Genomic DNA, 14650 nt, shown 5'->3' on the forward strand with positions numbered 1-14650 from the left:
AGTCTTCCTTATTTACTGTCCAGCTTCTGCATGCGTATAAGGTTATTGAAAATACCATGGCTTGGGTCAGGCGTACCTTAGTCCTCAAGCTGACATCTTTGCTCTTCAAAACTTTAAAAAGGCTGAGGCTTTAATACCAGGCTCAGGTTTTTAAACTACCAAAAAAGGAAAAATAAAAAAGCACAGGCACACAGTATATGGCTATCCCTTTGGTATGCTGATCTAGCAGGTATCCTGACTATAAATCATTGATAATAGTGACCTGAGAACTTACCTGTAGTGTGATGGCAGCCTTCTTGGTCATGGACTGATAGACACCATCAAATTCCACATTATGGTCGAGATCATACACGGGGCACTGTAACATGCATGGGAACAAGAAGAAAAGCATCAATGACGTCATATCACACTTAGGCCCTGCCAGAGTCTTCTCACCTGGATCACAGAACAAGGGGATCCTCACTAAAGCCATAAAAAGCTTCCCCTCAGAACAGTGATGAAGTAGTCCTCTGAAAACTCGGTACCTATCTTCTAAAGTCAAGCTCACTTCCTATCAAAAAGAACTATGAACAAAATGGTCTTAGATATATTTTTCCTATTCTTGATTAGTTCTTTGATTTCTATTTTATTTATCTTGTGCAGTCCACAACTCAATCTTTCTTATAATTCTTTTTCTCTTGTCTCATTTGTCTGTTTGTTTATGAGGCACCAACTATGCTTTGCCTCCTCAAATTAATATCTAAACACCATGAAGTGCCCATTTGTGTGTGCAAGATACTGTCGTTGGTGTTTTTAATTATTTAGCACTTATGGGTACATATAACAGAACAACATGGTCCCCACTTCCCTCTCTCATTTATTCTAGAACAATTATAATGCTCCTTGTTGAAAGGTTGACAAATTATCAGGACTCACCACGATGTTCTGGACGGAGACCACAGAACATGGATATGCCATTTCAGATACTACTTTAATGATAACAGAATCTACATCCTTGGGAAACTTATACAGAAAATACTGAAAATAAGAAAAATAAAGATGATTGATTAATATTAACAAATACCAGCAATCTCAAACTCAGAACTCTTATCTCATGAATAGGTAAGTTCCTCTAATATTAGACATAGAGTTCAGATGCAAATCTCAGTAGATCTGCATTAATTCAGACTTTCATTTACCTCGTACATACTGGGAAAATGCCCTGTGCTCTGGTCTGGGCCAGGCATTAGGGAGTTACTAGTGAACAGGACAAGGACACTATTTCATTACAATGTTGCTATGTTCTTTACTGTGGTCTGACGCAATAACCGTTTCTTTATAGACTAAACTCTGCTACACTTATTCCAATTCTTAGTTAAGAAGAATCCCCCACCCCCACACTAAACAGTTTAGGGATATGCCAGATGTAATACGAAACAGACTTTTCTTTTGTGTGGTCATTTTGAAATATGAAGCTTCACTTTGTAAAGCAGATAAGCCTGTTTTTCAAGAATTTTTATTGACCTTCCCATGGGCAGAATTTGTACGAGACCCACCCTTCACCTAGATCTTTTGCTAAAGAACCTATTTCCTGATTAGACTACAGTAAGAAGATATTTGAATTCAGAAACAAAGTCCCAAACCTAGTGCCCTGAACTATGCTCATGATATTGAGCAGGTAGCGATACCTTTAACAGTATTTTTCAGATATGACCAGAATTAGGAAACATTTCTAATAGAGATTCTACTATTTACCTACTTAGACTATGAATTCACTGGAAAAACTTATTAACTTTAAGTTTATAATGAAAAAAAGGGACTTACGCCCAACAGTTATAAATATGGTAACTGGTTAAGAGGTTTGACATGAAATACGTGACCAAAATTTTAAAGAAGAAAATATTAAACAATCCACATAGCCTTGGCTCTAATAAATCTAGCACCTTAAAAGAAAAGCAAAATATGTTAAAACTTAATTTTGCATCTCAATATCCTCTTTACTAACCTGATACTGTGAACCAGAGCGATAAAAAAATAAATTGTTTGTCAATACTGTAAAACCTTATATCTACTGATGGGGGCAAAAATCTCATAACTAAGGAGTGCCAGTAACATAGCTGTTTGTAAATCTGCTCCTGCCTCTTAAAAGATGGCCACACGCCCAAAACCCATTTCACTTTGGTTTGATTTAAAAAAAACATATATACATTCCCACCCCTTCTATACACAGAGTAGACAGGAATGGGCAACTTGGACATTGGCTACCCAAAATGGAAGGGGCTACAAACGCAAGAAGTGACTGGCTTACAAGCTTTCAAGAGGGAACCTAGATCCAGAGGGCATGGAGGAAGGTAGAATCTCCATTGAGTAGTATCCAATCTGTCTAGGCGGGGCTGATGAAAGGAAATGCGATAAGTCTCTTGTGATACAATAGTGAATAATTGTTATCAGGACTGATTATGAGGGTTGGAAATGTAAAGGTAGATGTTTTGTAGCAAGGAGGGGAGTGATTAACTTTGCAGTCTAGAAGCGGAGGTCCCTGGGACCATCAAGGGAGTAGAGCGGAGAGCAGGACCCTACCCAGAGAAGTAGTGATGCCAGAGATGGAGGCAGAGATGATGACGTGAAGAGATGGAGTGGCTGGGGACTCTAGACCCAGAGAGGAAGAGGGGCTGTGTGCTGACAACCAGGGGGCAAGCTTGTAGTGTATACCCTTTGGTTTGTTGATGATGCATGGAGGTTATTGTAACCATGGCAATGAAACGATACACAATAGGATGAATGTAAAACTAATGTTCTCCCATGTAAACTATCACATAATTCACAATAAAACATTAAAAAAAAAAGGAAAAAAAATATATGATGCAAATACATAAAATACAGAGTCTCCCCAAATAAGTACTCTGGAATACACAAGAAGTGTACTTGGTTCTTAGGTCCAGTGTACTATATAACTCAAGAGCATTTCTATGATTACTGTTAGCAATGATGACCATCATGCACTCCTCAGGTCATTACGCAAAATTCAGTATCATGGGAAAATGGAGGATGACCACATCAGATCACAAAATGAAGGATAACTACATCCTTATGTAACTGCCAAATGACATTATTATGTAATTGCCAAACCACTGAGAATCATGGCCCCAGTCAAGCTGACACATAATCTTAATCATTGCAGTCAGGGTTACTCCGGTTTGCACCATGGCATTCAGTACATGGTTAATGCTCAAAATAGTCGGATAGCAAATATTTTAAGATTGTCATAAATGTGAAATATTGGGTAATGAGATAGTCAATATGTGAGGAGTAGGTGCAATTGATTTTGTGCATGGAACTACTGAAGCCTTATCTACGAGGTTGGGTCAAAAATTATCCACACTCTGGTTATATTAAAATGCCCGTCCATGTCCACAGCTGATGACAACATTGAACGTGAACGTGAAATGACTCTGTCAAATAGACAAGTGACAGTGGACTACGTGGCAAATCATTTGCAATCAGCCATGGCTCTGCCTATGAAACAATCTATGACAGACTGGGGTTTCAAAAAGTTTGTTTGAGATGTGTACTGAAACAACTCACAGAAGATCATAAACAGAAGTGTGGGAACACAAAATTTGGACCAATACTTGATGGAAAGTAAACATTTCTTTTAAAAAATCATTACTGCTGAGAGTAAACAGAAGAGCATGGAATGGAAAATCCTTAATCACCGAGCAAGAAAAAGTTCAAAAGTCAACCATAGGCTGGGAAATTGATGCTTAGAGTTTTCCAGGAATTCTCAAGGGCCAATATTGGAACATTATCAGGAAAGAAGTTCAACAACCAACAGTGTGTGTTACAGTGAGATGCTCACTGAAGAGCTGAAGCCTAAATTTGGTATTAAATATAGAAGACTGCTATTCAAAAGCATGTTGTGATTTTGCATAACAATGCTCGTCTATATGTTTCTGTTCAGACTGTTGACATTCTGCAAAAGCTTCGTTTTCATGTGTTAAAACATCGTCCCTATAGTTCTGATCTCGCTCCATTGGACATGCTTGGTCCCCTGAAAGCAGCCCTTTGAGGACAAAGATTCACCTCTGATGAAGAAGTGAAGACAGTGGTGCATTTGTGGCTTGCATCTCAGCCTAAAACATTTTTAATAAGGGAATATGAAAGCTTGTTGACAGATGGATAAAATGTTTTGAAAAGCAAGGAGATTATGTGAATAATGATGTATTTGTCTTTTCTAAAAATTGATTAAAATAAATTCTACAGCCAGAGTGCGGATAATTTTTGACTCACTATCATATATGTCAAAGTACTATCACTTTTTTTCATCTGTAAATCAGCATGTGCCCCAAACAATTGCTTTTGACTCCTGTCTCAACAATCAACCAAGAAGAAAAGCAAATGACATTTACCCAAAGCAATAGTTGGAATTTAGACTAAAAATCATCTTCCAGGTTCTTATTACCTGCCCAGCTTCTGCAACCTGTTAATATCTACAGATATATACAGAGATAGTGAGGACGCAGTTTGTCTGAGAATGTACAGTAGCTTAGGTGAGTTTATAGGAAAAGAAAATCCTTTCCTACAATTGGCAGAGCTGTAAAATAGAGGCCAAAACAGGAACTATATTGAGAGAAAGTAAGAGTTTTATAGCTATCAAAGAATTTCCCTTTTGTTTTCTTAGTTTGTTCTAATGTATCTTTTACTCTGGCTTGGAGTTTATATACAAATAGCTTAGCCTTTGATGTTTACATACCTTTTTAAAATAAAAAGAAACCACATCGTGTATAATCATCACTTGATTTTTAGCCTACATGCCCTTCTATCATAGTGTATGACACAATCTGTACATCATATTTATAAGGGGCTTCAAACTTTCATGGAAAAATGGAATGAAACGATAATGAATTTTTCCTATGAACTTTTTCCAAGCTGTCTTGTATGATAGACTGTATTCTTTCGTAGTAGGCGTGCAATCCCTACCTCCACCATTGTCACTAGGTAACTCCCATTACATCTAAATATTTCTTGAATTGAAAGGTCAACAATTGCTGAGGGCAAAGGATCATGGGTCCTTTCCAGTCAGTACTTGTGCACTGTAGAGGATTTCACTGGGAAGGTGAACTTAACCCTTAAGAGGTGTGTGGGAACTGACTCATACAGGCTTGGAAAAGCTGTGTACACTTCCTGTGTTCAGTGACATGACGTTAGAAACTGAAAACTAGCTATAATAGTGTTATTTACATCACATAAATGAGCAAACACTACAAATCAGGACTTTCTCTTGGAGAATTAGTTGTTAAATATTTACCAGCACATTAGTTGTTGTAATAGCTTTATAATGATGTCCATATCGTGTTAATACTAGTTTTGTTGTTGTTGTTATATGCCATGGAGTCGGTTCTGACTCATAGCGACCCTGTACAGGGTTTCTGAGGCTGTGAGTTTTTATGGGAGCAGAAAGCCTCATCTTTCTCCTGCGGGACAGCTGGTAGTTTCAAACTGCTGTCCCTGAGGTTAACAGCCTGATTCATAACCACTACACTACGAAGGAGCTCTGGTAGCGTAGTGGTTACGAATCGGGCTGCAAACCGCAAGGTCAGCAGTTCGAAACTACCAGCTGCTCCACCGGAGAAAGATGAGGCTTTCTGCTCCCGTAAAGATTTATAGCCTCGGAAACCCTGTTCAGGGTTGCTATGGGTCGGAACTGACTCGAAGGCACTTTACAACAACGCTACCAGATACTTAGTTTTAGTATTTCCAAAAGTAAAAATTAAGTAGCCACTTATGATCAAAGCTCTATTACAGCCTACAGTAGACTTATAATAACTATCAGGACACTAAATAAGTCTGTTGTAAACTTGCTATTAAATAGACTGCACTCTTTATTTTAGGAGGGACCAGTCACCGGAGAAGAATATCACGTTTGGTAAGGTGGAGGGTCAGAGAAAAAGAGGAAGACCCCCACTGAGATGGATTGGCAAAGTGGCAACATCAATGGGTTCAAGTGTGGCAACAATTGTGAGGTGGGCCCAGGACCGGGCAGTGTTTCATTCTGTTGTTCATAGAGGTCGCTATGAGTCGGTACTGACTCAATGGCACCTAACAACAACAACAACTCTTTATTTCAGAAGCTATGACACGAGAAACTTTTATATTCTATCCATAACATTGTAGAAATTAAAATCTATCTTATTTTTATTGTATTTCCAGGTTAGTTATATGTGTACCTGTTTAATGTTGGCCCTCCACTTCCCCTTTCCTTACTCCAAAGCCCCTGAGGGTAAAAAGTCACATGTCTTTCTTCTTCACGCTTGTATTCCTAGCACCCAGTATTGTCTAACATGGTGCTTGACACACAGGAGGTACACAGTTTGCTGAGTGAAAGCTGAGCCAAGAAGTATCTACAAACAAATGCCATGCCTCTCATTTCAAACCAGTTAGGGTAAGAAGGTTAAATGTTGTGTCCAAAATTCCAGGGCATGAGTAACATTCCAAAAATACATATCTCAGGTTGTGAAAGTTCAAGGGAAACACCACATACTGACTATACCTATTACCATGGTTTGAGTAACACCAATAGAAAAAGGATAATCACTCTAGGAACCTTTAACTTACCTGAGGTTGAGAGGGGCTGGCAGTGAAGTGAAAGGTAACATTTGTCCTGAGAAATGTAAACAGACAGAGGAAGGAGGGGGTGGAGAGAGTGAGAGAAAAAGCTTCAGTTAGCAAACAAAAATAATTTAATGAAAAGAAACTCATCTTAACTAAAAGCAAAAACAAAACAAAAAAACCTTAATTTTTATGAAGGGAGTTTTGGTCTCATCAAAGCAACAAAGTAAATTTCATTGGGACCTGTTTGTTTCAACCCTCAAGAATGATCAAAGTGAAGGAGTCATTTTTATGCTTTTAAAGATCCACAAAGTCATAGCTATATCAGTAAGTAGTCTGCTTACTTTTGCAAATACTTTTACCTTTGGATTCTTTTTTTAAGATTTTCTTACCAAGCACAGAATTTAGATGTCAAATATGGGCTGAAAAGGTGAAGAAAAATATGCTTGAAGTCCCTTTGGATAATGTATATAACACTTCAAAGTAATCCTGATGGGTCCATGGCATAAATTCATTAGAAGCAGGCAAACACACAATTATGGTGGCTAGATAATCACCATGGATAATCCCTAGGGATTAAAGTATGCTCTTCCTGGTCCCAGGCACCTCCTCATTTGCCTTCTACACTGGATGAAATGCTTCTTCCAAATTTAGTTGGGCTGGGCATTGCCTACCATGACCTTCCTTTGACATAAATACCACCAAAAGAATAAATGAAGATGCTATTTTCTGTTCAAGTAATAATTTACTGTGAATTATTTCATTCCTCTGTGAAAGACAGTTATGATCAAAGCATTGAGAAAAAAAGAATTTTAGGAATGTTCAGGAAGCATACATTTGTAGTTCAGTATGATCAGCACTGGACAACCAACCATAAGGTTGGTGATTCAAATTCACCAGCTGTTCCTCAAAACCGTGTACAGGGTTGTTATGAGTCAGAACCAACTCAACGGCACTTAACAACAACATGAGTACAAAGGACTCATGGTGTGGATTGGCGCTGGATTTCGAACCACAAGATTGGCAGTTCACACCCATCAGATACTTCTTGGAAACCCTATATAGGGTCACTATGAGTATGAACAGACTCGATGGCACTTAACAACCAATGAGTACAAATGGAGTAAGTATGTAAAACAGCTCAAGGCCAACTGGACTTCTTGTATAATCTAGGGGCTTTTGCTTTTTTTCTGGCTCTTGCTTCATCTCAGCTGTGAAGATCACCCGTATATGTCTACTGCACTCTCAAATGTTGCTTGTGTTATGTACCGTGGAGTTGGTTCCAATACAGAGTGACCCTGCACAGGGTTTCTGAGGCTGCAAATCTTTACAGGAGCATAAAGCCTCATCTTTCTCCCACAGAACAGCTGGTAGTTTCGAACTGCTGACCATGAGATTAACAGCCTAATTCGTAACTACTACACTACTAGAGCTCACTGTTTGGGCTGCTGTAAAACGATACCTGGGGGGAGCCATTGCCTCCACCCCTCCAATTTAGCCTCCACTTCCTGGAATTGAAACCTAAATTTATTCAGAGTTTCTTCAGAAGCTTCATCCCTAGGTACTCTCTGAGGAGTCTTTCTTTCCACTTCTAATTCTCCTTTTATAAAAAATGAAACAGCTTTTGTTAAAGAATCTTTTAGAAAAGGATTGGAAGTGTTGTTTAGAAGTAATAAAAAATTGAGTACTATTTCTAAAGGTAACGACTAATAATTGGGAGTGTAGAAGACGACCAGCTCAGAATTTAGTTCATAGCAACTGATAACACTTTTATAGATTCACTTTCAGCAGAAATTATTACCAATGTCAAGGATTAGTTCTGTTGAAGTGCAGTTGCAAACTTTCAGCCTAAGGTACCTAGGGAAACCAAAGGCAGTGTCAAACCCAGTTATGTGTCTGCTCCAGAGAATTCATGGCTAGAGTTCAGGGCCAGCAGGGCTGTGTGACACCTGGCAGTGAGTGCCCTTTCAGGCAGGTTTTCAGCAGGGGTTTATCTGCTATTACCAGGACAACCCACAGCCTTTACTCCTCTTTGCTGCCAGGTCCCGGGAATGAAGACACTAGTGTTGTTGGCTAGCAACAGACAGCATGGTATTTTTAAGAGTAGTCAGTCAGTCTTCTTTGGCCATAACATCCTTTTTTAAAAAAATATTTAATTTAAGTGTAAAACTGAATGTATAGACAGAGATAGGAAATTTCTTTTTCTTCTTCTTGCTCTTAACATTATTTCATTTACTTAAACTACACAACAAGATTTAAAAACATACTGTTTTTTCTTTAATACTAAAGCATCTATATTCTCTGTTTATCATGAGTCAATAGCAGAATAAACATTGCGTAGGTTGGAGATTAAATCACTTAAAGTCTGCTTCCTTACCCATGGTGCTTAACAGAGGTGGGGAGGGTTTATGTTTCTAAAGATCATTAACCAGCAGAACAAAGCTAATTGAAACTCATATCCACCTTTCGTTTTAGAGAAAGAAGTATATAATTTCCAACTTATTTGTTTTAAAAATTAAACACAGGAAACAAATGTCTTTAAAAAATAACAGAGACTAAAACTTAATTTTGTTTCCTCATTTTGGTTAGTTTGAGGAAGAATGGAAAGAAAAAAACAACAAATGGGGTCAAGAGAAATAAGGGGGCAGATAAGGGGGTCAGGGAGAAGTGGTGGCTAAGAGACAGAGAAGGAGAGACCATAGAAAAAGTAGAGAAAAGGAGAAGATGTACACAAGTGAGAGGAGAGAAATAAAAGAAGCGAAAAAAAAAACGGAAAGGAGATAGAAAGGTTGTGTGAAAAGAAGTGTAGGGAAAAAAGCACAATGTTTTTTGAGGTGAGTGTCAGAGCTGTGAGCATCACAGAATCCTATTCATCTTATGACAGAGCAAGCCCCCAGCATAGAGCCCACATTTCATTTGTTGAGGAAATTATTACTGACTTGGACTATGGACGCCCGAATAGCATTCCCTGTGGCCTCCTTACTGCCATCTGCCGTGAACACTCTTAGCTGTTCCCTTGCCCACCGCCCTCCTGCCCTCTCAACATCTGAGATCCTATGTCCCTCACACCTCTGGTCCAAGTATAAGCTCTGTACTCACTCGCTAAATTCTATCATTTCTTTCCTCCTTAGTGGCTTTGCTCATACAAATATCCACCTCTCCTAAAATTGAATCTTTCTACCCATGTTTATTAGGAGCTCTGGTAGCTAATCATGGTTACGAATTGGGCTGCTAACCTCAAGGTCGGCAGTTCGAAACTACCAGCTGTTCCACGGGAGAAAGATGAGTCTTTCTGCTCCTGTAAAGAGCTGTAGCCTCGGAAACCCTGTGCAGGGTCACTATGAGTCGGAACTGATTCCATGGTACTTAACAACAACAACCCATGTTCATAAATATGCTGTAATCTCAAATATCTTTAAAAATGATAGCAAACAAGTACATCCCAACAAAATTCCTCCCTTAAGTCTGTGTCTCCCTTCTTTAATATCATCCTCTATTCTCTCTTCTTCACAAATCAGCAACCTAAAAGACCCATCTACTCTTATTTCTCATTCATTCTTTCCTTCACTCACTGCTATCAAGATTTTCCCCCAACTATCCCCTGAAATTACCTTTGCTAAGGCTAACAGTGGGAGTGCTGTGGCTATGTAGGATAAGCACTGGACTGCTAACAACAAGATTGGAGGTTCAATCCCACCAGCTGCTGAGTGGTAGAAAGGTGTGAATTTCTGTTCACACGAAATTTTACAAGCCTTAGAAACTCTATACAGGGTTGATATTAGTGGGAACTGACTCTACAGCACTAAATAACAAGGATAACAGTAACCTCCTAATTGTTAAATCTAGTGGTTTACCCCTCAATTCTCTTGACCTCTCTGAGACATGTGACATGATAACCACTGTCTCTGTCTTGAAACTCTCCCTCCATCCACCCCCACCTTTGTTGTTGTTGTTGTTTATTGTGAACTGGGCGAAGGTTTACAAAGCATATGATGATCTTTACAGTCAACAATTCATATATATTTTGTTTCATCTCACTGATTGCAAAACCCTCAATGTACCATTATCTACTTCCTCCCTGTTTCCTGTTTCCATGTCTCCTTCTTTCCTAACCCTTCTAAACTTTGTCCTGGGGTAAATGCTACCCTTTTGATCTCAAAAGATTGATTATTCTTGGGTATGCATACCTCACTATTATTATTATTTCCTTATAAATCTATTGTTTGACTGAAAATTGAGCCATAGTTCCAGAGCTGAAGGGTGCTAAGGGCCATTGTGCTGGGGGTTCCATCAGTTTTTATCCAATAAGCCTGGGCTCTTTTGTGATTTTGAGGTTTGTTCCACATTTTTTCCCAGTCTATCTAGGCCATCCAATGTAATCCCTTTCAGAGCAGTTGGCAGAGGTAGTTATTACCAAGTAGATCTTCTGGTCTCAGGGTCATACAGATTGATATTCACGTGATCCCTTAGGATACTGATGTTCGCATGTTCATGCATCTTTGCATTTCTTCACCCTTCTATCCTCTAGACAGGAAATGACCAATAACTGGACCTTAGGTGGCCACTCATGAACTTTAAGATACCATTTCCTACTAACCAAAGTAGGATGTAGAACATGGTCTTTGAGGGTTATGTTATGCCAGTTGACCATGTTGTCCCCTGAGACTATGAGCCTCCAGGCAGAGCAACACATTCCCTCAAAGTGTTTGGTTGTATCTAAGAAGTTGTTGTAACTTTGCATCCTGTATGCTCCTCTACATTCATGGATATATTTGCAGCAAAGGTAAATACTCATGTACAAATATCCTCTGTCTAATTTTTATGTATTTGTGTCTGTCTGTAGTTCTATTTGCCCTATCACACCTGTTCATCATCCATGTCTAGCTGATTATATGTTGACTTCTCCTTCACCCAAGTAACATATGTGATTTCTTCCTAAATTTAAAACAGCCTGTCCTATTTTGAAATCTACTTGACTTCCTCTTCATTTGGAAGCTTTGTAACTACACTATTCCCCCCTTTTTTTTTTACATTGCAATTGTTTTTGCCACAAATTGACATCTCTGGTTCCCTATTATGAGTCTTGTAGACTTGTATTACTTTGGGTATTTCCATATCTGGCTTGACTTCAGGGTGGTGTTGTCATGTTGGTTAATCTCAGATTGTTGTCTAAAGAACTCTTTTTAGTATTTCTTGTGAGGTTGGTCTGGTTTTAAAAAAATTCCTTTAATTTCAGTTTATGTGGAAATGTCCTAATTTCACTATAATATTTGAGGGGTAATCTTGCTGGGAAGGAGCTCTGGTAGCATAGTGGTTATGAATTGGGCTGCAAACCCGTAAGGTCAGCAGTTGAGGCTTTCTGCTCCCGTAAGATTTACAGCCTCAGAAACTGTACAGGGTCACTATTAGTTGGACCCGACTCCACGGCACATAACCACCAACAATTTTCCTGGGTATATGATTCTTGGTTGGCAATTTCTTTTTCTTTCAGAATTGGGATTCTTTCCTTGTCTTTGATTATAATATGTCTTGGTGATTTTCTTTTGGATTCTATCCTGTTTGGGGTTTACCCAGCTTTTTGAATGCTTATCTTTTTATCTTTTATGATTTAGTAAAGTTTTCTTTCAAAACTCTTCTGTGCCTTTATTTATTTGCATATTTATTTTTATCTCTTCTTGTTCTGGAACTCCAATCACACATATGTTATTCCTCTTGATGGTGTTCTACATAACTCTTAGGCTTTCTTGTTCTATTTTTTATGATTGTTCCTCTAGCAGATTAGTATTGAGAGAGTTGTCTTCACATTCACTATTTCAGTCTTCCATTGATTAAATTCTACTCATTTGCTCCTTTAGTGTATTGCCTGTTTCTGAAATTTTAGTAAAATATTCTGGATTTCTATTTGCTGTTTTTGTCTGGTTTCTAAATTGTTATAGATTCTGTCAGTTCATTTTTGTAGTATTTTCCTGAATTCCTCTAAATATTTGTCTGTGTTTTCCTTAATTTTGTCTGTAACTTTGCCTGGTGTTGCATTTGGCTGGTATTGGGTGCTATCTTTCAATCTGTTGAAGGTACCTAAATATTTTTGTTTTGAATTTCTTAACAGGTAGTTCCAATTTAATTTCTTTCTCAGAAAGGTCTTCTAGCTTTATATTTTGGTCACTTGTTAGAGAAACTGTCTTGTTTCTTCATGTGAGTTGAAATGCTCTGCTTTCTTTGAGACATTGTGATGTTGTTGTAATAGTACTTAATTGATAATTATTTGTTGGTATGTTCTTAGACCCTCACCACTGGTCTCTTGGTGAATATGATAGAGAATGTGAGTGTGTGTACAGGTCTCTGTTTGCTGTTTGTGTAGCACAATTAATGATGGATTTGGCTGGTGTTGTATGCTATCTATCAATGATCAAGTTATATAGGAGTTGATGGTGGCCCCTGCTAGTAAGTGGAATTGAAGAAGGTATGGGTGTGGCTGGACTGAATGGGCACAATTGCTGTCTTCCATCAGGTAGGACAAAAGACACACACACACAAAAAAAAAAAAAAAAAAAAAGAGAGAGAAGAAAACAATAGCAAACAGCTGCAAAAACAAAAACAATAAAAAAAGGAAAAGAAAAATCAGGAAACAACATGAAGAAAAAATAATAACTAAAAAGAAAAATGGAAACTAAAATTTAAAAAAGAGAGAAACAAAATAAGCAAAACTAGGTAGGGAAAAAACAAAAGAGAACAGTAAAGAAAAAAAAACTCAGAGAAAAGATAAAAGAGAGAAAGAAGAGGGGGAAAAAGGGAAGAGAATTAGGAGAAAAGAAAAGCAGAGAGAGAAAGGCTATAAAAGTGGTGAGGGAAAGAAAAGAAAGGAAAAGCAAAGAATAACTGTAGAAGAGTGGGGAATGGGACAGAATCAGAGAGGAGAAAATTGTTGGGAACAGGGAACTCTGTATGAGTTGCCACCCTCTGCCAGTCAAGGAGCTCACAGGGTGTTGGCGAGGGGAGAGACAGGGGTAGGCCGACCAAACCTGGATGAGTTCCTGCAGACCTAGCTGTTTTCTGGAGTCTTGGCACCTGCTTTGGAAGTGCCTGAGGTCAGGATGCTTGTTCCTGGAAGTAACTCTTTCAGGTACAGAGGGCAGCTGGGGGTAGGTTGGACGGTTGTGGAAGGAGTTGTGGCCTTCCAGGGGTGACCTGCACTGCAATCTTTGCTGTCTGATGAGACAGAGTTCAGACTCTTCTAGACATGGGGGAGGTGTGGCTCTGACCTCAGGCAGAGCAGGGACTATGCAGGGTAAGGGATGTCACTGTCCAGAAGGTGTGTGAGGGTGAGGGCTGGCCCTGCTTCTGGTCACCAGGAGGGTGTGGGGAACATGGGAAGATTCTGCTCTTTTTATAGCCAGTCACTGGAGTATGCTTGTGTTGTCAGGCCACTGTCTCAACTGAACATTGCTTGCAAAAGTTCAAAATGGCTGTGCTGTGTCAGATCAGCTGACCAATCTATCTCCTCTCTCATAGTTTTTGTTCAGTTTCTTTTAGTTTGTGTTCAAACCACTTCTCTATCCTTTCCTCTGAAGCTTAAGGTTCCAGGATTATCACTTGTATCTGTTTCTTTTGGTGTCTCGTGTCTTTGTTGTCAGAGGTCTGTGAGGTATGTCTACCTAGTCTGTCATCTTGCCAGCTTGAAACTCTTTCTTGCCTTGACTTTGTGAGACCAGCTTTTCGGTGATTTCTTTTACTCATATGGCTATGCCTACTCAGTCTCTCTCTCTCTTTTAAGCTACTTTTCTTTTTCTATGTGTGTAACTGGTAACGTAGTGGTTACAAATCGGGCTGCGAACCGTAAGGTCAGCAGTTTGAAACCATCAGCTGCTCTGCTCCCGTAAAGATTTACAGCTTCGGAAACCCTGTATAGGGTTGCTATGAGTCAGAACTGACTCCACAGCACATAACAACAACAACAACATATACATAGCAATATAAAAGTTGCCTTTTTGACCATATTTAGATGTACACTTCAATGGAATTAGCAGAATTCACAATGTTGTGGCACCACTCGTCTGCCAGTTTG

The 14650-nt window shown here is 38.9% G+C and overlaps 1 protein-coding gene across 1 annotated transcript in view; it reads right to left on the bottom strand.

Annotated features, from left to right (window-relative positions):
• Positions 1–14650, bottom strand: part of SIDT1 (SID1 transmembrane family, member 1) — a 229363-nt gene that overhangs the window by 124646 nt on the left and 90067 nt on the right. The window contains exons 4-6 of the mRNA XM_006864177.1: positions 6595–6640; positions 916–1017; positions 275–358 (exon numbers count right to left, since the gene is read on the bottom strand). Coding sequence (XP_006864239.1) covers positions 275–358; positions 916–1017; positions 6595–6640 — 232 coding nt within the window. The remainder of the gene's footprint in view (positions 1–274; positions 359–915; positions 1018–6594; positions 6641–14650) is intronic.

This window comes from Chrysochloris asiatica, unplaced genomic scaffold, assembly GCF_000296735.1.
Source record: "Chrysochloris asiatica unplaced genomic scaffold, ChrAsi1.0 scaffold00061, whole genome shotgun sequence".
NCBI lineage: Eukaryota > Metazoa > Chordata > Mammalia > Afrosoricida > Chrysochloridae > Chrysochloris > Chrysochloris asiatica.